This window comes from Diabrotica virgifera, chromosome 6, assembly GCF_917563875.1.
Source record: "Diabrotica virgifera virgifera chromosome 6, PGI_DIABVI_V3a".
In the NCBI taxonomy this organism is placed as follows: domain Eukaryota; kingdom Metazoa; phylum Arthropoda; class Insecta; order Coleoptera; family Chrysomelidae; genus Diabrotica; species Diabrotica virgifera.
The window spans coordinates 151849840-151873171 of NC_065448.1; the positions used below are offsets into that span (position 1 = coordinate 151849840).

Sequence of the window (23332 nt, forward strand, 5' to 3'; positions counted from 1 at the left end):
TGCGTACCACTTTTCGTTTTTCTAACTAGAAGCGTTCTGGAGGTATTTAAGAAAAACTAATTACAAGCCGCCATCTTCAAAGAGCTCTAGCTCCTTTAGGAAGCATTTTCGGACTAGTAAATTGGGTTAAATTGTCTTAAAATTATCTAAGGAATCTTCTGTCTTCGTTTGTCGGTAGAGTTTCTGGACACCCTGTATAGAGGTATTATGTTAAACAAATCCAGTTCCCTATTTTTAGAGTATTTTTTGAACTCTTTAATTATTTTTATATTTATTTTCTCTTGATCTCTTAATTAATTTCTCTAATTTTCGCGTATTTAACTATTTCTAATTATTATCTTTTATATTTAAAATTTCTTGCAACGGAACGATGCCACACCTAATTATGTTGTGGTAGCACTGGTTGATTTGTAATGTACGCCACCTAGCGGAGAATATGATTTCGTGTTCCGAGTCTTAATTTTGAGGAATAGAGAAATTTTCACATTTTCACTTTTGGTTCGGAGATTGACAAGAGTTGTGTGTGGCAAATTTAGATCAAGTTTGGAGGTTAGACCTTGTTTTATAGTCAGACATTTTTTATATTAATTTTTTTATACAACAACCAGTTCTGTTTCATGGTGACATATATAATCTTTCAAATTAAATCTTACGTGTAAATTTATTCAGTGAATTTAGTATCTTTAAATCATTCCAAAATCTATAATTAATATTCATTCAGAGAAAATCCTAACTTTATTTTTTTGTCAGACAAAAGTCAAAATTTCTTTTGACTTACTCCAACATCATTAATAATTATCCTATAAGTATTTTAAAGAAATCATATTTATTCTGTATTTAAATCCCAAATCCACATGTCTGTAATTAGAAATTATCACATAAATTCTTGTCAAGGTCAAATTTTGTCATGTATTCAGTAATTTTTTGTGTGTAACTAATGGCCACTTTTTACATTACTATCTATCCTAAAAACACTTTCCTAGTTTTTCTTCTTTCTTTTCTTTGATTTGTCGTACACTTGGGAAATTGAAATAAACGGGAATTGTGTTTTTTTAGCCACTCATGTGAAAACTTAAAAACACCTCAAAAACACCGAGAGGCCAATCTCCAACTATAAGTCGCTTGGGAGTATGTCATTGAGGACAAGCTTTTGAAGTATTCCAGCTCCATTTTCTTCTACAGGAGGCATGATTTGGCACCATCCTGGTGCTCATTTTCGGGGATGCAGCAACAACCTTTTAGGAGTCTTTTGGGATTGTTTGGGAACAATTAAGTTTTATGATTTTAGTAACTATTGTGTTTTTATATCTCAGACATTTGGTTGATGCATTATGATTGTTAATTACTTTTTTAAGATTTAGCTTACCTTTTTATATAACATATTGAAATATTAGTGTATTTAGTTCCCAAATTGTTGTATCTACGGTAAGTTCTTGTGCACAAGGAATAAGCCAGACAATTAGGTTTTTATACTTTATTATTGGTTCGATATTTATTTTGTAATATTAATTGCTTGTTTCCCAGATATTTTGTTGTTTATTTGCTTTACTTCATTTGTTTGGTTACTTCAGGTCGTTGTATAGGTATATATCTGAACTTCAATTTATTTCACATTCATTTGTATATTTAACTTCGCTTAACTCATTTTCTTGTATTTTCTTTAGTCAGGCTTTCCTGCTGATTTATATATTTTCATATTTGTCGGTTTAATTTAGTTGTAGGTAGCAAGCGTACTATAACTATTTGGTAAAAGTCTCATGTGAGTTGTACTCTATATATAAGTAAGAGGCATATAATTTTGTAATATACATATAACAGGACTGTTGTTATATTGTATATCCTGTTAAAGCGTTAACTTTTTCATTTTAGAGTCACACAATATTCAATTTGGTTTAACTCAGGGATTGTGCAAATTTAGGTAGTTATTTTTAATAAATATTTACTTATTTTGTATATCATTTATTTGTATTATTCGTTTATGTTCACATTAACTGATTTAATAGATTTAATATTTGACAGCAGTGTAAGATACCTGGGAAAGTGATCAAGGATCATTTCCTGGCGCCCATGATTTGTTAGTTTTATTTAATTTGTTCTTCTTTAGCAATTATTCATCTTTATTCCTTTCAGTACATTATTCTTATCTTAATATTTTTCCTCTTAGTTATCATCACTATCTACTTTGAGCTATCGTCTTTGACAGGCATGCAAATTGGCCGTATCCATCCTTGAGTGTCAAGTTGTCGTTCTCTTGCGTCTCTTGCTAGAACACTCCTTTCAGTTTGCCTCTGTCTCTTCATCTATATATTATTTGTTCATCACTTCTTTCATCTTATCATTTTCCCCTTACGTAATACTACTGCAAAGTAGTAATTTTCTAACTTCAGATTCTTCAACGTAGAAGCCACCTTTATTTTTTTGTTACATTAGTTCAAGATCTTTTTCTACTTCTGTTGGAGTATTAACCTGTTTCTTTACTTTCACTCCAACAGAAGTTTTTTCTTATTTGTTACAAGGTAATGGCTTATAAATACCTAGGTCATGATATTCGCATAGGAAAAGATAACCAAACCGTTGAGCTTCTCACCAAAGGTTGACTTGGGCAACCAAGACTGACTTGGGCAGCAGTCGGCAAGCTGAACCATATTTTCAAATGGTCTGACATATCAATATGCCAGAAAAACCTTTAATCAGTTGTTTAATAACCTATGTTGGGCGTTATCCCAAACCGCCAGTTACGAAAAAAACCAGGAGTGGCTAATGCAGTAGAGAGAATAGCAACACTGAAATGAAACTGGACAGGTCACGTTGCTCGAATGACAGGTAACAGATGGACAAAGCGGATACTGGAATGAAAACCAAGATATGATGCCTACCGAAGCAAAGGTCGCCCACCAAATCGTTGGACTGGCGATCTAAAACGTTGTCATAGGAAATTGGATGCAAGAGGCACAAGATCGAAATAGATGGAAATTATTAGGGAGATCTATGTCCAGCAGTGCACAAGCGAAGAATGATGATGGTTGTAATTACAGTTCGGTATGAGGGGGCTATTAAGGGGTAGTACCACACTCTGGAGTTAACCTGGACGTCGTCCTGCCATAGTCCCAGGAACTTAGAGAAGGAGAGAATGGTAATTAGGTCTAGATCATCTGCGCAAGCTATAATTTGCGGTGATTTGATTATGATGACGATTAGATATCGTCGGTCCGAAATAAGAATGACGTAACTTCAAATTTTTTCAATTCCTGTTTATTGCGTAAATAGCTTCTAAAATACTGTGTACCGATGATACAAAAGCGACAGAACTGTAACTATGTGCTGAGCTACCACAGAGTAGCTGCGTCGTTATTGAAATACACACCATTTTAGACCTTGTTTCAGATGAATAATGACGTAACTGTAAATAGGGTAAAAATGGGGGACTAAATAAGGATAATGAAATTCGGACCAATACGGATGAAAACAAAAGCCAGCATTTTAAGAATAAACGCCATATTGATGCTGCGGAAGGTTAAATACTATTTATTTAATCACTATTTTAAATATTTAAAAATTTTTAGATGAAGAATGACGCAACTGTAAAAAGGGTTGAAAATGGGGGGATTAAATTAAGATAATGGAATTCGAACCAATAGTGATAAAAGCCATCATTGTAAGAAGAAATGCCATACCGATGCTCCTGGACGATTACTCCTCATTTAATCCCTATTTTAAATAGTTAAAAATCGTTATTTGCCGTCCTGAAAAATTTGGCTTTTTGCAGTTACGTCATTCTTATTTCGGACCGGCGATATTTGCTTTGTTTCTCATTTCAGCTTCACTATTTTATGATGAGAATTATGTTGAAAAAGAGGCACACCAACGAATCTCTCTGGTAGGCATTGTAGCTCTTATCAGTCTTAAGTTTATGATTCGTCCATGGTTTCATACAATTTACTACATGGTGGTAGGTATCGATATTGAATCCGTTGGTTTTTTTTTTCAGCTTCTCTTCTTCTTCTTCTTCTTGTAATAGGACTATGCCTGTTTCTTCTGTTACAGTCTTTGCTGCGATCCGGAGCTCCAACTCTCGTACCATCGTTTTTTGGGTCTTCCTATGGGTCGCTTGGTGTTGGGCTTCTGTGTTTTCGCCCAATGCGCCATACGTTCAGGGTCCATCCGATCTACGTGGTCCCTCCACATGCGTCGTCGCGCTCTTGTCCATATCACTACGTCCTGAACGCCTAGCTCTCTCAATGTGTCTTCGTTTTTTTTTCAGCATTTTTCTTAATACAGAAATCTGTTCCGTTGTTAATCGACCAGACCTACAATCACTTTGATAATCGTGAAGAACCCCCTCTGAAAATTCCCTTAGGCGACCATATAGAATACTTAAATAGTTATTTTCCTAACAAGTGCAAAAAGTCATACTTTTCCACACGCGACTGCAGTTTGCCGAACGACGCGAAGCGGGAGTTCGGCAAGCAGTCGAGTGCGGAAAAGAGACTTTCTGCAAGCGTTAGGACCAATATTTTTTCTACGAGTCTTTAAAAAATGACCAAATTTTAATCAATTAATTTAATTAATATGAAAATACATACACAAATTAATTCTTTGACAAGGTTGTCAAAACGAAACTTTCAGCATAATTGGTTAGCATGACGACGATCTTGGTTTCCATGACGACGATTCAAAACCACTGTTATTGTCTACTGATTTGACTTTCGAATATTGTGTCAAAATTATTTTATTTCATCGAATTCTCGCGTTAATTTCATTAAAACATGAACACAATTAGATATATTTGAAATAAATTAATAAATAATATCTAAATATTAGTTTATTGCATGTATTATAATTACTTTAAGGCCATATTAACATATCAAAATTAACACGCGTGAGGAAAAGTAAAACGCGTGCGGAAAAGTAACACTCATGCGGAAAAGTAAAACTTTCTAAACTAAAACGCGTGCGCGAAAGTAGACATTTTTGCACGCTCGTAGAAAAAATATTTTATCTACTCTATGTCATATTATGTATAAGTTTTTAGTTTGTGAAAACTGTCATTATAGATAGCAGTACGTGAAGGATTTAAAGTGTGCGTGAAGTAACCATGTATTTTAAATGGGATTTACTTTTTCGCACTGTTTTAAACTTCGCGTTGTCATGGTGACAATCCGTAACTTTCGCGTTGTCATGGTGATGACAATATGAGCAATGAATTACAACAAAAGTTTTGACAGTTTTGTGGATCGAAAGTAGTTAGAATTTTTAAATATCAAAGTTCTAAAAATTGTAGAATAGAAATGAATTCCAGTGACGAAGAGTTACAGCTTTTTTTATTTGTTTATCGTAGATAAAATATTGTATGAAACTGTGCGTGAAGTACTTTTTGCGAACTTACGCGATGTATAGCACTCGCTCGGTTGTCGCTCGTGCTCTAAAAATCGCGTGCGTTCGCAAAAAGCATACTTCACGAACTGTTTCATAAATAACTATTGTATACTGTATTAAGGAGAGTCATTTTCCTATAATTTCTGCATTCCCTTTGATCACTTTTTTTGTACAGTAGGCAAACAATTCCAAACCACCGTTCTTCTGGAATTTATTATTTATTCCAGGCTCTTACTACTATTCCATGTATTCGAGTAGTAAAAAGAAAACAGATACTCCAGAAAGATCAAAAATATTTAGACTCTCATCATACGAAAGTTTTTTCCCTATATTAACAAGTTCAATGCCACGTACACCCAATTGGTTGAACATAAGTACCTCTCTCTGGTGATGGTGCCAAGACAATATCTTGTAAACTACTCTGGAGTTGCAGAGCTATATATGCTGTATGTAGTTAATATAAATAATTATAAATGTAGTAAAAAAATGCGAAGAACAAGTATCATAGACACAGTCTAGATTGCGATTAGGTACCCAAAAGGTTCTATTCGCTGTCCAAGTGCCTATGCAGAGATGCCTATGTTAACTGTGACGTGTATATTTGGTTTATCGACTACAAAAATGCATTTGATAGAGTAAAACATGATAAACTCATAACCATCTTGAAAGAAGCGGGATTAGATGATAGAAACTTAATAATCATATAGAGTGTCCCAAAAGTAGTGGAACGGTCAAATATTTCGCGAACTAAACATCGGATCGAAAAACTGAAAAATACGTGTTCAATCATTTTCAAAAATCTATCCAATGACATCAAACACCAATCCCCATTACACCCCCTGGAGGTGGGGTGGGGGGTAACTTTAAAATCTTAAATGGAAACCCCCAGTTTTTCTTGCAAATTTGGATTCGTTACGTAAAACTAGGCAAATTTTATTCAAGACTTTTTTTCGAACTGTGGATAGATGGCGCTATAATTGGGAAAAACGATTTATCCTGATACCATAGGTAAATTATAGAAACGGTCTAATATCTCACGAAATACACTTCCAAATGAGAAACCAAAAAACATATTTTTAATCTTTTTTGAAAACCTATCGAATAACACCAAACATGACCCTCCAACCCACCCCCCTGGATGTGGGGTGGGGGTAACTTTAAAATCTTAAATAGCAACCCTCACTTTTTATTGCAGATTCGGATTCGTCATAAAAAATTAAGCAACATTTATTCGAAACATTTATTAAAATTTCTGATAGATGGCGCTAATAAATCGAATTTTTCCAATTAAGGCGCCATCTATTAACAATTCTAAAAAATGTTTCGAATAAATGTTACTTAATTTTTCATGACGGATCCGAATCTGTAAAAAAAGTGGAGGTTGCTATTTAAGATTTTAAAGTTACCCCCCACCCCACATTCAGGGGGTGGGTTGGAGGGTCATGTTTGGTGTTATTCGATAGGTTTTCGAAAAAGATTAAAAATCTGTTTTTTAGTTTCTCATTTGGAAGTGTATTTCGTGAGATATTAGACCGTTTCTATAATTTACCTATGGTATCAGGATAAATCGTTTTTCCCAATTATAGCGCCATCTATCCACAGGTCGAAAAAATGTCTTGAATAAAAGTTGCTTACTTTTATGTAACAAATTAAAATTTGCAAGAAAAACTGGGGGTTTCCATTTGAGATTTTAAAGTTACCCCCCACCCCACCTCTAGGGGGTGTAGTGGGAGTTGGTGTTTAGTATCATTGGATAGATTTTTGAAAATGATTGAACACGTATTTTTCAGTTTTTCGATCCGATGTTTAGTTCGTGAAATATTCGACCGTTCCACTACTTTTGGGACACCCTGTATATAATTTATATTATATAGTCCATTGAAATGTTACATTTTTTAGGCCATAGCTTGCATGTGTTAGAGGAGTCAATTTAATTTTTTTTAGTGTAGTGGGGCTTACTAGAAGCTTAAGTTCAAGTTTTTGGGGTCGCCACCCTTGTCCCCCGGCCGCCATCTTGAAAAAGGGGTGCAAAGGGGTTTCGCGCTATATCTCGTAAACTACCAACCCTACAGAAAATCTAATAAAACATAAAATGTAGTGAATTAATTTTTCTACAAACAATTTTGTTTCTACTACTTTTTATCGGCAAAAAACCAACAAAAAAGATATAAACAAAATAAGTGAAAATTTTTTAACAAGTTTCCTTTGGAGGTTATAACTTTTTTCGGTTCATTTTACAATAAAATAATATGATAGCAATTTTGTAGAGGGTTTTTCAGCAAACAATTTCCACTCTAAAGTTGTTTAATTTTATTTATTTATCTAGGTTTTACAGCGCTCCAAACTTGACCAGATTCTCGAATGATCATAGGGATACAATAAAAATAAAACATTAGGTTTACTTTTCTATCTATATATTTTTTTACGTCGCTAGGAGGCTAGGAAAAGACAAAGAAATAATTAACACCGTAAGGAACAGAAAATTGGCTTACTTCGGCCACATTATGCGTAATGAAAAATACCGACTGCTGCAGTTGATTCTACAAGGCAAGATGAGGGCAGGAGAGGCCCTGGACGTAGACGAATATTTCTCCTGGCTGGCCAATCTTAGGAAGTGGACTGGTCTAACGTCAACTGATCTATTTCGAGCTGCCGTAAATAGAATACGATGGGTCAATGTGGTCGCCAACATCTCCAGAAGATAGGCACTTTTAGAAGATATTTTTTTATTCATAGAATTTATTATGATTTTAACATTCCTATGCTATTATTAAACTAAGAACTTAGAACCCTAAGCATATAGAAAAGGCTCAAGTAATTGTTTGAGGACCAATTCGCCGGTCCAGAAGAAGAATGACGCAACAATAAAATGCAAGATTCTTCAGAAGAGCAAAAAAACTATTTTCAAATATTTAAAATAGGGATTAAATGAAGAATAATCGTCCAAGAGCATCGCTATGTCGTTTTTTTTGACAACGATGGCTTTTATTTTCATCGATATTGGTTCGAATTTCACTATCTTGAATGTAGAAAATTTAATTTGCTACAATTTATGTGATTAAATTTTCTATAGGGGTGGTAGTTTACGAGATATAGCGCGAGGCCCCTTTGCACCCCTTTTTCCAAGAAGGCGGCCATGGGACCAGGGTGACGACCCCAAAACTTGAACTTAAGCTTCTACTGTTCCCCCTACAGAGTAAAAAATTAAATTGACTCCTCTAAGAAATGCAACCCTAAATGTAACATTTCAATGGACTAATAACCAAACTGTCAATGTTAAAGTGGATGACCAATTGACAGAGACAGTCACCATAGGTAGAGGAGTGAGGAAAGGATGCATTCTGTCACTCGTGCTATTTAAGTAATATATATTCAGAATAAAGCTTCGAGTAAGCGCTGGGAGAACTGCAAGAAAGGCGTATTAATCAACGGAGTGCGTCTAAACAACATTAGATATGCCGACGACGCAGTAGTTTTTGCAATAGTCTAGAAGATGTCTTGCAAAGAAAAATGTCGCACATATCACATATAAGTAGAGAAAACGGACTTGATCTCAATCTAAAAAAAAACAAAGTACATGGTAGTCAGTAAGCGAGAAATATTAAATACAAAGCTTTTGGTTAACCAACAACCAATTGACAGGGTGGACAGTTACACATACCTTGGTGTCAACATAAACAGCCAATGGGAGCACTCAAGTGAAATAAAACAACGCATAGGAAAAGCGAGATCAGCATTCATAATGATGAAGTCCCTTTTCAGAAGTCAAGATTTACCCACTTGGTATTGTACCCTCGGAGATCGCTGGGAAAATTTACACTCAAAATAACAAAATTCAGTTTGGCAACACTGTGTGAATGTTGATAGTAACATATCCCTTTTAAGATAAACAGAACTGTAATTTAGTCCAGACATATTAATATATTTTTTTGTCAACAAAAATGAGATCTTTCAACCAAATAATGTTTCAAATATGATGTGCAAAATAATTTTTAATTGGGTTCTGCTAATGAGCTTGCTTTTTTGTCATTACAGTAGAAAAAACTTCACTTATTAAATCATTATCGTCCAGTTATCGCCTTAATTATTTTAACTGTACAAATATCTGTCGACTAATTCTGAATGATTAACGGGTTGTTAAAACATTTTATCTGTAGCGGCTTATGGAATGTTTTAAAAATATCGAATTTCATTGATAAAATGCGCATATCCCGCCGATCTTCGCTTCGATCATACCAAAATCTCTATCGTTGGATGCTAGATGCTATGTACTTCTACGGTATTATACGGAGTAGGGGCCTGGACATTTCCGAAGCTCCTTTTAGAAAACTCGAGGCATTGTTACAGACGCATTTTAAGAATTTCGTGGGTGGATCGTGTGACTATTGCTGAGGTCCTGCGTAGAATAGGCAAGGAATGCGAGATTATTAATGCTATCAAAGAGCGCAAACTACAGTATCTTAGCCATGTTATGAGGAATGAACAGAGATATGGCTTGTTGCAACTCATTGCAACGCAACACCTGAGAAAGTAGTTCAATACATCGACCACCGTATTATTCCGAATAGCAGAAATCAAAGTTAGGATAGGATAGCCATGCTGATTGCCAACATCCGGAACAGATAGACATAGGCACCTTAAGAAGAAGAAGATTAATGTAGAACAATTTTACAAATACTGTTCGGTGGCTCGTGGGAAAAAACGAAGATCTTAAACTTACATTGAAATTTGACCACTTAAGTGGTCAGTAAAAGAAAAAATCAAATAAAATATACACAAATAACTATGACAGAAATGCGACTCCCCTTCTTGCTTTGCTACAGTGTACAACTTTGGATCTCCGTAAAACCTCTAAAACAACTTACCCAGTACTTTTGAACTCCTCTGTAGTTATATTCTTCACCCCATCCAACAATCCTTACAGAATGGTAACCTTGTTTGTGGTTGACAGCCAAATCTGAGTGTTTGTATATTCCTCCGCTGTATGTAAACAGATCGTGATAAACTTTCATTGTAGCTGAAAAAAGAAAAAAAGGCTAGCGAAAATATTAACCAAAAAATATCTAAATTGTATAGTATATCCATGAATTCGTTACTTGTTAAATACTTAACGTTTTTCCAGTTCTTTGGCATTTTTTTTTCAAATAATTTATTTGATATTTAGTTCCAAATAAAAAATATGAAGGACATAATCTAATACAACAACATGATACAATTAATTCAGAAAATCGTCTACCAAAATAGAATCCCAAGTGGTTAGAGCGGTTAGAAAAAATAAATTAATAGCCTTATATCCCTAGAGTACGATCTTGTGCAGATGCCGTTTTTGTACTAAGAAAATTAACAAAAAAATCAATAGAATATAACAAACTTGCCTGTATACGTTTCATTGATCTAATGAGGGCATTCGATCGTGTCCGGCTAAAAGACATCATACACCTCATCAATGATAGACAAATTTCACATAAGCTAATCAAAACTGTAGAAAACATATATAAAGATAATCAAATTGAAGCTAAAATAAACCAATCCAATAAAGGCCAAAAATGACAACGGGCTCAGTGATTCACTGAGCTTGTTGCTCTTCAACATTATTATTGATAAGATAATAAATAAAGTGCGCAAAATGAGAGGATATAGGATTGGAGGCAAGAAGATTTAAATCTTGTATCAATGCGGCGTTGGTTACCGAAAACTAGGACTACCTATAACGACTTCTACATCAATTTAACCTCATAGTCAAATCGTTCAAGATGGTGACATCAGCCACTAAAACAAAATGTATGACCACATCAAAAACACCTTCTTTTTCTTATTGAGGTGCCGTGCATTTCTGCGTAGCCGTTCACCGTACATTGTCTTGTCAGGTGAGATGGTAGATATTCAAGATTAAATAATTCTGTTTTTAGCAGCATTGCGAAGCATTTCATAGCTGTGGATTCCTATCCCAAAAACGTCATAAGGATGTAAACTCGAGGTGAATGGATCTATTATCTAGCCAGAGATTAAATTTAAATACTTAGGCACATAAATATCAGGCTATGGCGACGTTGAAGCAGAAGTAAGAGGACGAACAACGAGATCAAAAATAACTGGCTTTCTAAACACCATAATAAAAAAATTAGGATTGCGGCTAACTCGAGAATGTACGAAACTGCTATAATGTCTTTAATGACATATACTCTAGAGAACCTTCAAGAATACACCAATAATAAGCATACAGAACTTATCATTGGAGTTGACTCCAACGCTCACCACATCATTTGGGGGAGCAGAGATACAAACAATAGAGGTAAGTTACTTTTTGACTACCTTTGCACTACTGAACTTGATCTTCTGAACAGGGGTAATAAGCCCACCTTCAGGACATCAAGAGCAGAATCACTAATCGGCCTAATCCTATGCTCTATGGGAATTGGGAACATAATATCTGACTGGCATGTCTCGGATGCGTTATCCTTATCGGATCATGCATACATATGCTTTGAGATAAACTCAGTCAAACCGGAACCAAGGTTCTATAAAGACCCTAAGGTGACCGATTGGGAATCCTTTAAGAGGGATCTTGGAACAAGGGTACGGAATTATCCTAAAAGGCCAAAAGCAACGTTGAGGTTGAGATGGCAGTAGACTGGTTGCAGAATGCAATAGTCGTCTCATATGAGGAAAACTGCCCGTTAAAAGAAAGTCGCCTTCCCAGGCAAGTAACTTGGTGGAATAAATAGTTCTCTGATCCCAAAAGAGAAACAAGACGGCTCTTCAATAGGGCGAAGAAATCAGGTTATTGGGAAGCATATAAGGCTAAACTGAAAACCTATAATAAGAAAATCCAATCCGCTAAGGAAAGATCCTGGAGAAAATTCTGTGAAAACATTGAAAGTGTACCTGAAAGCGCCAGGGTTAACAGGATCCTCAAAAGAGATAACATTAACAAACCCAAGTCAATGAAATTGCCCAATGGGAAGTATACGGACACACAGAAGAAAGCTGTAGAGCATCATTTCAGTGTTTACTTTCCAGGCTCGACGCAATTGACTGGTAATAACAATCATCAAGCAAAAATAGCCCAACCAAAAGGGACTGGCTGATCTCTGACGAGATCTTTGGTTCTCACAAGGTCAGATGGGCTATTGAAACTTTTGAACCTTATAAAACTGCGGAACCGGATGGTATATTTCCTAAGCTTCTCCAGGAGGGTCTGGAAATAATCATGGGTCCCTTAATCACAATATTTAGAGCTAGCCATGCTCTCGGATACATTCCCAAAGCTTGGAGAAGGGCAACGGTGGCGTTTATTCCCAAACCAGGAATTATTCCCAAACCAGGAAAAACAGATTACACCTTTAGAAAATCCTACAGGCCTATAATAAGTCTGACCTCATTCATGTTAAAAACCATGGAAAAAATCTTGAATGAACACGTCAAGAAAAACAATTTAAATGAAAACCCACTGCACCAACGGCAATGGGCGTATCAGGCAGGGAAATCAGGTGAAGCCGCCCTGCATAATCTAGTGTCGGAACTCTAAAAGAGTCTGCATCAGAAAGAAGTCGCCCTTGCTGCATTTTTAGATATAGAAGGTGCATTTGATAATACCTCAATCGAGTCTATACAAAGTGCACTGGTGAGGAAGAAAATCAACAACACAACATGCAAGTGGATTATTCAGATGCTTCAGAGCAGAATAATATCCACAGATACGCATGAAGATACCACAAATCTGAGGGCAACTAAAGGATGCCCTCAAGGCGGTGCATTGTCCCGTCATTATGGAACATAGTTGTCGATGATCTGATTCATGGGCTAAGCGCCCAAGGAATCTGGGTTCAGGGTTTCGCAGATGATATCGTAATAGTAACTAGGGGAAAATTTCCCAGCACTGTTGCGTATCAGATGCGGTATGCCCTTCACTACATAGAGAACTGGTGTCTAAAAGGGAACCTCTCCGTGAACCCTTCTAAAACTAAACTGGTAGCCTTTACAAATAAGAGGAAGCTTACTGCACTGAGTGAGCTGAAATTAATTGGAGAGGTACTGGAAAGAATCAGTGAGGTTAAGAATCTAGGGGTAACCCTGGATTCGAAACTCAATTGGAATACTCATATTACCAATATAACCAATAGGGCTAAGCGACTCTTCTGGAACTGCAGATGAGTTGTGAGTAAAACCTGGGGATTGATAAAGGTGATATGTTGGTTGTACACATCAGTGATACGACCGACAGTCACTTATGGGTCAGTAATCTGGTGGAGAAAGACGGCTTTGCAATCTTGTGTGACCAATGTCACCACCCTACAAAGACAAGCGCTTCTAAATATAAAAGGAGCCTTGAATAGTACATGAATGGCTTCATTAGAGGCTATCACAGGTCTCCCTCCGCTGGAATTATATATTTCGGCGGTAGCCTTTATGACCATCCTGAGACTCAAAGCAAACAATACTTGGAGGCCAAATTATGTATTGAATAGCCACACAAACATTACTGGGACTATACTTGAGGAATCCATCTTTATGATGAACTCAGATATGATGACACCAGAACTAATCTTCACTGAGAAGATTAACACAATTATACCATCTAGAGAACAAAAAGTCCCAAATATTAATGGGGACTTAATATGGTTCACTTATGGATCTAAAACTGCCCATGGTACTGGATCAGGAGTCTTTGGGCAAACATGTAACTATAATAAATCTTACAGCCTAGGTCAACATACAACGGTGTTCCAGGCTGAAGTTTTTGCTTTGGTGGCCTGTATTGATGAAATCATTGATCCTAAAACCCTAAAGCTAAGAGAATCAACATTTACACAGATAGCCAATCGGCTATTCTGGATATAAAGAACCCTCTCACCAAATCAAAACTGGTGAGAAACTGCAAAGATCTCCTCAATAACCTGGCAAAAGACAATAAAGTGTCTTTAATATAGATGCCGAATCATGAAGGGGTGCATGGGAACGAACGAGCAGATATGTTAGCGGAACAAGGCTCGAGAGAAACTTTTGAAGGCCCAGAACCTTTCTGTGGCATCACTAAAGATGCTATGAAAAACGAGGTTCAGAAATGGCTGATACAGTATCATCAAAATAAATGGAGAACCACTCAAGGGCAAATCCAGACTATAAAAATAATCAAGAATATTGATAAAAAACTCTCGAACAGTTTGATGAACCTCAATGAACGAGAGATGAAAACGGTCCCTGAAATGGTGACTGGACATTGACGTTTAAGAAATCACCTATACAAACTAGGTAAGGTGAATGAACCATGGTGCATAAAGTGCGAAATGGAAGAAAAAACTGCCATACACATACTATGCCATTGCAATGTGCTAGTTGATGTAAGGCAGGACTTCACTGATCAAATGAGGTTTGAACCAGAAGAGATCCTAAAACTATCAATAAGAAAACTGTTGGCCTTCGTTGAGGCCACAGGACTTATTAAAGTTTAAGGAGAAGAACAGGGTTTGGTACAAAGGTCTTATGACCAAGTGCCAGAAACTAACGAGTCTCGCCTGAGTTAAGAAGAAGAAGAGATGACATATACTACAGAAACAAGACCAGAACCAACAAAAAACCAAAAGATTGCTTGAGACACAAGTGAAAATATAAGAAAGACATGTGGGGTATACGATATTAGCGGTTGGGTCCTAAACAGGAAAATAGATTGGAATGAATATTAGTAAAATGGAGGAAAGAAGAATGGTAAGAATCGTTCTAGACAAATCGCCAATGGGACGGAGAAGAATAGGCAAATCCATAAAAAGTGGAACGACAATCTGATCGTTGATGCTGGTGAATAAAGTTTAAACGTGTGATTCTCCTAGAATAAAAAAGAAACAAAAGGAAGAAAATCTTACACATAAATATTTATATTTACCTTGAACTGGACCAGATCTAGTAATTTCATACATGATATCAGTCTCGTTTCCTAATCTGTAGGCAGGTCCTACGGTGTATCTTCCTCTTCTTTCAGCAAATCGTTGTTGCCGGCAGCCAGCCGCCTCTAGAGTTCCTCTTCGTTTGATTGTGCATCTTTCGTTTCTGGCCACGTAGGGGAAACAGTCTTCATCTACAAGACTACAAAACATTTTAATATAGGCAATATCTATTTTCAAATACAATTCATAACTACTTAATCAAATATCGATAAATACTTTATTGGTAATAGTGAGAGTCGATGAAGCCATAAAACACTTTAAAAGAAATAAATCACCTGTTTGCGATGACATCACGGCAGAACTTTTACAGAACATGGGTGAACATGGTCTCCAATTAATGTGGAGACTGTGTAATCATGTATGGAGAATCGGCAAATGGCCCAGTGATTGGTGTACCGCACTATTTACTCCCATTCATAAGAAAGGCGTAACCACAAAATGTAGTAACTACCGAACCATTTCACTAATTTCACACCCAAGTAAAATTCTGTTGAGAATCATCAAGTGTCGCATGCAGACATACCTGGATATACCACAAGAACAGGCAGGCTTCGTGAAGGGTAAAGGCACAAGGGAGCAAATTCTTAATATGCGACAACTCATGGAGAAAGCACGAGAATTCAAAATTCCGATGATCATCTGCTTTCTAGATTATCAGAAGGCATTTGACTGTGTAAACTAGACAGTTTTGTGGAAAGTTCTATATGAGATGGGGGTTCCTGATCATCTGTCAGCTCTGGTAAAAAACCTATATGAGAACAGTGAAACCAGAATAAGAATTGAAAACCATAAGTCCGATCCTTTTAAAATAGGTAGAGGAGTCGGACAAGGATGTATTCTATCTCCAAGTCTTTTTAATTTCTATGGGGAATATATAATGAGAAAAGCACTCGACAAATGGAATGGCGGTATTTCTATCGCAGGAAAAAAGATCTCAAATCTCAGATATGCAGATTATACAACATTAATAACTGCATCCGAAGAAGAAATGTCCAGCCTGCTGCAGCTAGTGGAAGCCGAAAGCAATAGATGTGGTCTTAAGATCAATAAACAAAAAACAAAAATTATGATAGTAGAATATTCAAATTTACTTCAGACAACAGGAGCCTTAGACCAGTTTGAAGTGGTTAACGAGTTCAATTATCTAGGATCCTACATCAGTAATACAGGATCTTGTGAAACAAAAATACGTAGGAGAATAGGCATGGCCAAAAACGCTATGAGTCGATTATCGAAAATCTGGAAAGGTCGCTCCTTGTTGAAGAACACCAAAATAAGATTAGTACGTGCCTTAATTTTTCCCATATTTAACTACGGATCCGAAACATGGACAATAAAATTGGACGACAGAAAAAGGATTGACGCCTTTGAAATGTGGTGCTGGAGAAGAATGCTTCGGATCTCATGGACGGAACACAGAACAAATCACTCAATCCTCCAAGAGCTTAATATTCAGAATCGACTTTCCTCTATCTGCCTCTGCACCGTCTTAAAATTTTTCGGCTATATTGCAAGAAGAAGTGATGATAATTTTGAGAGACTTATAATTCCGGGAAACGTTGAAGGGCGCAGAAGTAGATGTCGCTCACCTACTCGATGGACGGATCAAGCACAGAAAGTCAGTGGAAAAACATTCTCTGAATCCATGAGGGAAGCTCAGGACAGAAGCCGATGGAAAGAGATAGTTGCTCGTATTATAGGGAATCACGACACTCAGCAATGAGGAAACGACTGAGGAGGAGGAGGAGTGAGAGTACCAAGAATTTGAATGCTCAGAAGTATCTAACAGCTACACAAAAATCGAATAAAATATCTGATAATCAAAACAGCCATCCACAAATTTATTTGTCTTTGTTAAAATACAAATTACTAGCGAGGATGATCCAAACCAGGATATACGTACACTTGGATTAAAACAATTTTCAATTAGAGAACAAAAATATGACGCTTGCCGTAAGTGTATTCGCCGCGTCTCTAGCGCTTCGAAGATGTATCTTGAATTTTTCAGAAAGCTTTTCCGAGATTTTGGTCTACTTGGCTGACTCTGGTGGTTATACAAGCAGTGTCTTCGATCCGCCTCCTGATCCTTTGATTCTAGCTCTGACGTGACCTGTCTTCTGATAGGTGGTGGAGCGATTCCAACTATGTGGTAGACCTCTTCGGTAGGTGTGTTGGTTTCAGACAACCCGATATTATAGGAACCGTTTCATTTAAAACCACGTTGACGTTTTTAGCGTGAGCAGAGTTTGCCCACACTGGTGCTCCAAACTCCGTGGCCGAAAATCATAATGCTAAGACAGAAGTGCGGAGATTGTTAGTTTGCGGATGATATTATTTCTGGCGCTTACTTTTTTCTTGATATCTTGCCAGTGGTATGGATAAGACAGAGTTCTATCCAGACATACGCCGAGGTATTTTGGCCTCTCGTTGTGTTCCAGCATCTGACCACGCCATTCCACCTCCAGCGTTCTTCGGGCATACTTGTTTCCAAAGTGGAAGGCACACACCTGGGTTTTTGTGGGATTGGGTTTCAGCTGGTTTTCATCATAGTATAATGCTAAGTCTCATAGAGCATTTGTCAGTTTTAATTCGACTTGATTTAAGGTTCTTCTCTACTAATTTATTACACGGTGACTATTCGGGTTGGGCATCGCTGCGTCCTATATTGCAGCATATTGGACTTCCTATTTATCAGTAAAATTTACTCGTTTGAAAAATTTGACAACAGCGCCTACTTCGGTAGTTTGTTGTTAACATGTGGTGAAACTTTTTAAGTTATGATGATGGTTCCACAAAAATACAGTAAGTTGTAGGGTACACGACAGTTAGACCGAAATCATTAGACCGAAAGCAGTAGACCGAACTCATTGGACCGAAAAGCACTTTACCGAAACCTTATTAGACCGAACAGCATTAGACCGAAATGGTACATAAATAATATAAATAAATAAAAAATAAACCAAAACAAATAAAAACAAAAAAATAAACAAAAAAAGCAAAAAAAAATAACCTCTAAACTATTTTTAGTATGTATTTAATTTTTAGTATTGTACATAATAAATAAAAAAAATAAACCAAAAACAAAGGAAATAAAAAAATAAACAAAACACAAAGAAAAAAACGACCTGTAAACTCGCCAGTACTTTGTGCTGCGAGTCCTTAGCTGGATAAAGGGCGAAGGGAGCTTGATGTTGCCCTTGCTGAGATTACACTCCTGTTTGAGCACACTCTATTATGTACCTAACGCTTTTCGGTCTCCTACTGTTCGGTCTAGTGACGTTTCGGTAAAGTACTTTTCGGTCTAATGAGTTCGGTCTACTGCTTTCGGTCTAATGATTTCGGCCTCTTTACGGTAAACCAAGTTGTAGTGTTTTTCTGTACTTTAAAGTATTGATTGTTTTTAATGTAGGTTACTTGGTGTTTGGACGTCTTTGTGGTAAATATATATTTGAAAATAATTACAACTGGACACGTTAGCGGTCTTCTAAACTTTTTGTCCAGCATTTTGGACATTGGGACTTAGTTAGCAAAATATGTTACCATACTCACGTTTTTTAAGTTAAGGTTATTTTTACAGATAACGATTTTTTCGTCAGTGAAGATAGCGATAATGATCAAAGGAACTGGATTTACAGGAATTTAAGCTGTATGTTGGAAGGTCACTAGCTCTAGGTGGTAAACCTGCAAATGGGAGATAAGCTAGTGTGTCGATTTCAAGGGAACCTGTGGTGGAAGATGAAATGGTCATAATTCCTGTAAAAAGATCTCCAGTTGTCCAGTCACCGCTTATAGATGTAAGAAAAACCAGCAATGACCATTTGCCAATATGCTCTGTCAGCAATAGAAATTCTTACCGCGTTACCTAAACCTTTTGGATGCACTAAGAAGACGAGATTCTTTTGTACAAAATGCAAAACGTATATGTGCGTTTCTCCTGAACGAGAATGTTTTTCCAGTTTCATAATTAAATTATATGAAAGCTAAGTCCTGATGTCCATTGTGCTCGACCTGTCATATTATGTCTGTCAAATAAATTTTGTATAGTTTCTATAGATTTTCGTTTATCGTTTTCACAAATGAGGAGAGAAAATAGAAAATATTTTAAAATAATAAGAACTCTTTTCTTGGGGCTGAAGAGGTTATAGGTTGATCGTTGATGTATATGTTGTATAAAAACACTTCCTTGTGGGAGGCATTTTTTTGGTACCTTCACCAACTATTTTTTAACTGGATCATTACGTATAGGAGTTTATTCTGGAGGAGACATTTCACTAACCTTGTCGGAAATCCTTTGTAGCTTCGAAGAGTTTAATGACCTGCCTTGAGACATGTTTTAATCCGAGTATATCAAACAAGATTTATCTTAGAAAATACTTTACAGTCAGCTGAAAATTAAGCTGGATGCAGATCGGATATCGATGTCGATATGTAGGATACCTTTTAAACTTACATGGAAATAAAATATACCAAATGATAAAGTATTTCAAGTGATATTAGGCTCAGGAATTGTTCAGAATTTGCTAATTTATATTTGCGAAATTTATATCTGGATAATTTACAATTAATTTTATTGGGAAATAAGCCACAATTTAATTTAAAAATTAAATTTGTTGACATTTCGACTTCCACTTCGGAAGTCGTTAGGAGAACGACATTTTGAAGGGGAAGTCGAAACGCCAATAAACTTCATTTTTAAATTAAATTGTGGCTTAGTTCCCAATAAAATTGTAAATTGTTTAAGATGCCACAAAGAAACAGTTTCAGAACAATATATATCTAGGTAGATAAGAAATCTGCAAGAAATCAGGAGAGAGGAAAAAGAAGGAAATCACCGAGAACACTGGGAATAAGAAATACTTAGTTACGAGAAATAATCAGGTAATAGAAATGAATAGGAAACATTCTAAAAAAATACTTTTAGTTGCTAATAGAAGGAAAAATTAAATACAAGGACAAAATATGCGACGAAGTCATATCTTTGATTTGAAAGAACATAACGGATTAATGGAAAGTAAATAAAAAAGAGCATCAATGTGTGTTTTAAATCCTCAATAAGATACTTACCCGTAAGCTTTAGTAAATGACCACGCTCTATCAAGATGACCACCAGTGCAGCTTTGTTGTCCTTGAGTATCACAGGAGACTAAGTTTTGAGCACTGAGCGTAACTGCTTCTTTTCCTTTAGACACGATACCATACCTAAAAGATAATTTTAAAATATACAGAGTTTCTGTAAGAGATATAATATATTATATTTCTAAAAAATTTCTGCAGTTTTTAATCACTACAGATTGATTACAGATAGAATAGAATAGAAATATGCTTTATTGTCATGAAAAATTTAACAATTTTATAGACAAACCTTAGAAGAGTCATAAATAAAAACAATAACACATAAAATTGCAAATTGCATAATCTACCTTAAGGCTATCAATACATAATTCTCAAATATTTTACTTTTTCTGTCTTGACATGGCAAATTACGTGTAGTAAAATTCTCACTGGTATGGATATGTAAACTTGACTTGAAAATGTCATCATTACCTTTAAAGATGGCTTTTGAATGTTCTTGGATATCTGTTACTTGTATAATTAATTGGCGTTAATTAATATGATAATTTTTTCGATAACTATGTGTTCAGTGATTGTAATAATTTATCTACTTTACAACAAAAACTAATAATTAATCAATCGAGGAAAGAGGGAAAAGTGATAAAGTGATTTTTTAATAATATATTGTTACTATGAAACGCTTACAATTTTGAACATCTTTAACAACAAAATACTTGGATCACTGAATATATCCTAGTGTATTCTCCGCTTCGATCTTCCATAAATAATAAACAATAATTAACTTTTTATTAAGTTCACGTCTTAAATCAATTATTTATCAAATACACTATCAATATTATTTAATCAACAACTCAAAATATTCCCGATGCCATGTCAAATATTTAAAATTGTCACTGTCTGACCGACAATATGCTGACAATATTCTATTCGACTGAGTGTTCATTTTTTTCGAATCCTGAATAAACTAATAAATATTTTTGAAAAATTTAAATGCAGAATGAAAGAATAAATTATTACCGAGGGCCTTAAAGTCCCTTAGAATAAATAAAAAGGTTTATTTTGAATGAGATATTTGAAATTAAAAACCACACTAAATTTTCTCTTTCACCCCTGCAACCTATTAAAATAGACATTATAGAAGTTCTCAGGGACTTTCTGACCTCGCTAATAACGTAATATTTCATTCTGCGTTTAAATTTTTCAAAAATACCTATTAGTTTTTTCAGGATTCGAAAAAAAAAATGAATCCCATTTGAATAGCATTGGAGCAGAAACTATGCACCAATCCCCTTAAGAAATTTAATAAGTTAAGTTAAGCTGCTGCATATGACACTCAAATATAAGTCCAAATTGTACTTATACGTAAGAATAATATCATTTCTTAGTTATTGGTTAAGAAACTCTGCTACTGATAGACATGGATCCCGCGTAAGAAAGAAAAGTTGATTAACAGCAAGCTGAAAATTTGTTAATAGCTTAACGGTGTCTAGTCGGACAAACTTTGATGCACGGGAACACTGGAACAGGGGAAGTTTTAACTGTGGAGCATGATAAACGTGTCGTCCTGACAAGTTTATGATTGTGAAAAATAGCAAGTTGTTTTTAAGTTTATTCGATAGCCAACGTTATATAAAATATGAGAAAATGTTTGTCCGACAAAAATGTTGGGCATTTTAACGAGTCTGACACGTAGAACATGTCACATCACAGGAATTATGTTGGTGATGAATAGCAGTCTGATTTTTGCATGAGAGTTTAATGAAAGGTTAAAAAAGCAATTGGAAGTTCTGTCCGACAAAATTAATGGGAAGTTTTCGTAGTCGGACATTCTAAACAGGTAAGATATAGACAAAAATTCTGGTGATAAATAGCTTTCCGACAAAGACGAAATTTAATTAAGTAAATTATTCCTTACCAAGAATGACTGTTGTCGGAAAAAAATAAGGGGTAGATTTTGTAGTCGGACAATTTAAAAAAATAATTTTTGAAATTTCAATAAGGGGTGATTATTCTATGTCAAAAGTACCTGCAATCAATTACAATCGATTTCTTTCGATTTATCTCAATATCATTTAGAAATCTCACTGTAATACATTTATAGTAGATCAGGCAAATTATATTATGGATTGAGTGGTCTAGCTATCTTTGTCTGCCATATGCGTGGGATCGCTTGGTTAAAAGAGATAGATAGACCACCTATCGACTTTTTGCACTGTATTCCCTGTCTACCCTTATGTCTATGAATACATTTCCATTTAAGAAAAACTGTCACTTTTGACAATAATTCATAATAAATTGCAATCGTAACTTCAAATTTAAACTAATCGATTTATTTTGGCAGCAAATTATTTCTAGCCATGTGACATATTAATTACATTATTATTTCATTTGTAGAAAGTTGAGAAAAATTACGTTATACAATTTTAGTAATAATTTATTTAGGTACCCTTTTTCAATCAAGCAAAGCATTATAGCACGAAGAATGATATTTAATAGAATTTTCACAATTATCTGGCAACTGAATATCATTGAATCGATGACCAAGTATTTTACTAACTTTGTAAAATGTTCGAAAATTACTCAAAAATGTTCCGTTGAATGGTTTAACTTTTGATTTGGCGACTTAAAATTTAAACTGTTGACACTCAAAAATAGACACAAAAACACTCCATAGTTAATATAAAATTTAATTTCCAACACACGTGGCAAACAGAAACTCAGAGACCATGTACTTTCAAATACTACTTTGTATAGCACAAAGTGTCACACTGACAAATGCAGCCTTCTAATACATACTTCTTAAGCATAATGTGTCATATTTACGTCTATTCTTATAAGCACCAAAGTTTTAGACTCTTCAAATTTTTCAATGTCGTTTACAGGGTTAAGATTTGAGTATGGAAAAAAATGTATACAACGTTTTTTGTAGGAAATCTTCCGTA

General features: G+C 35.5%; 1 protein-coding gene across 1 annotated transcript in view; it reads right to left on the reverse strand.

Annotated features, from left to right (window-relative positions):
- LOC126886964 (tubulointerstitial nephritis antigen-like) overlaps positions 1–23332 on the reverse strand; it is a 157015-nt gene that overhangs the window by 13595 nt on the left and 120088 nt on the right. The window contains exons 6-8 of the mRNA XM_050654167.1: positions 20382–20516; positions 15257–15456; positions 10242–10393 (exon numbers count right to left, since the gene is read on the reverse strand). Coding sequence (XP_050510124.1) covers positions 10242–10393; positions 15257–15456; positions 20382–20516 — 487 coding nt within the window. The remainder of the gene's footprint in view (positions 1–10241; positions 10394–15256; positions 15457–20381; positions 20517–23332) is intronic.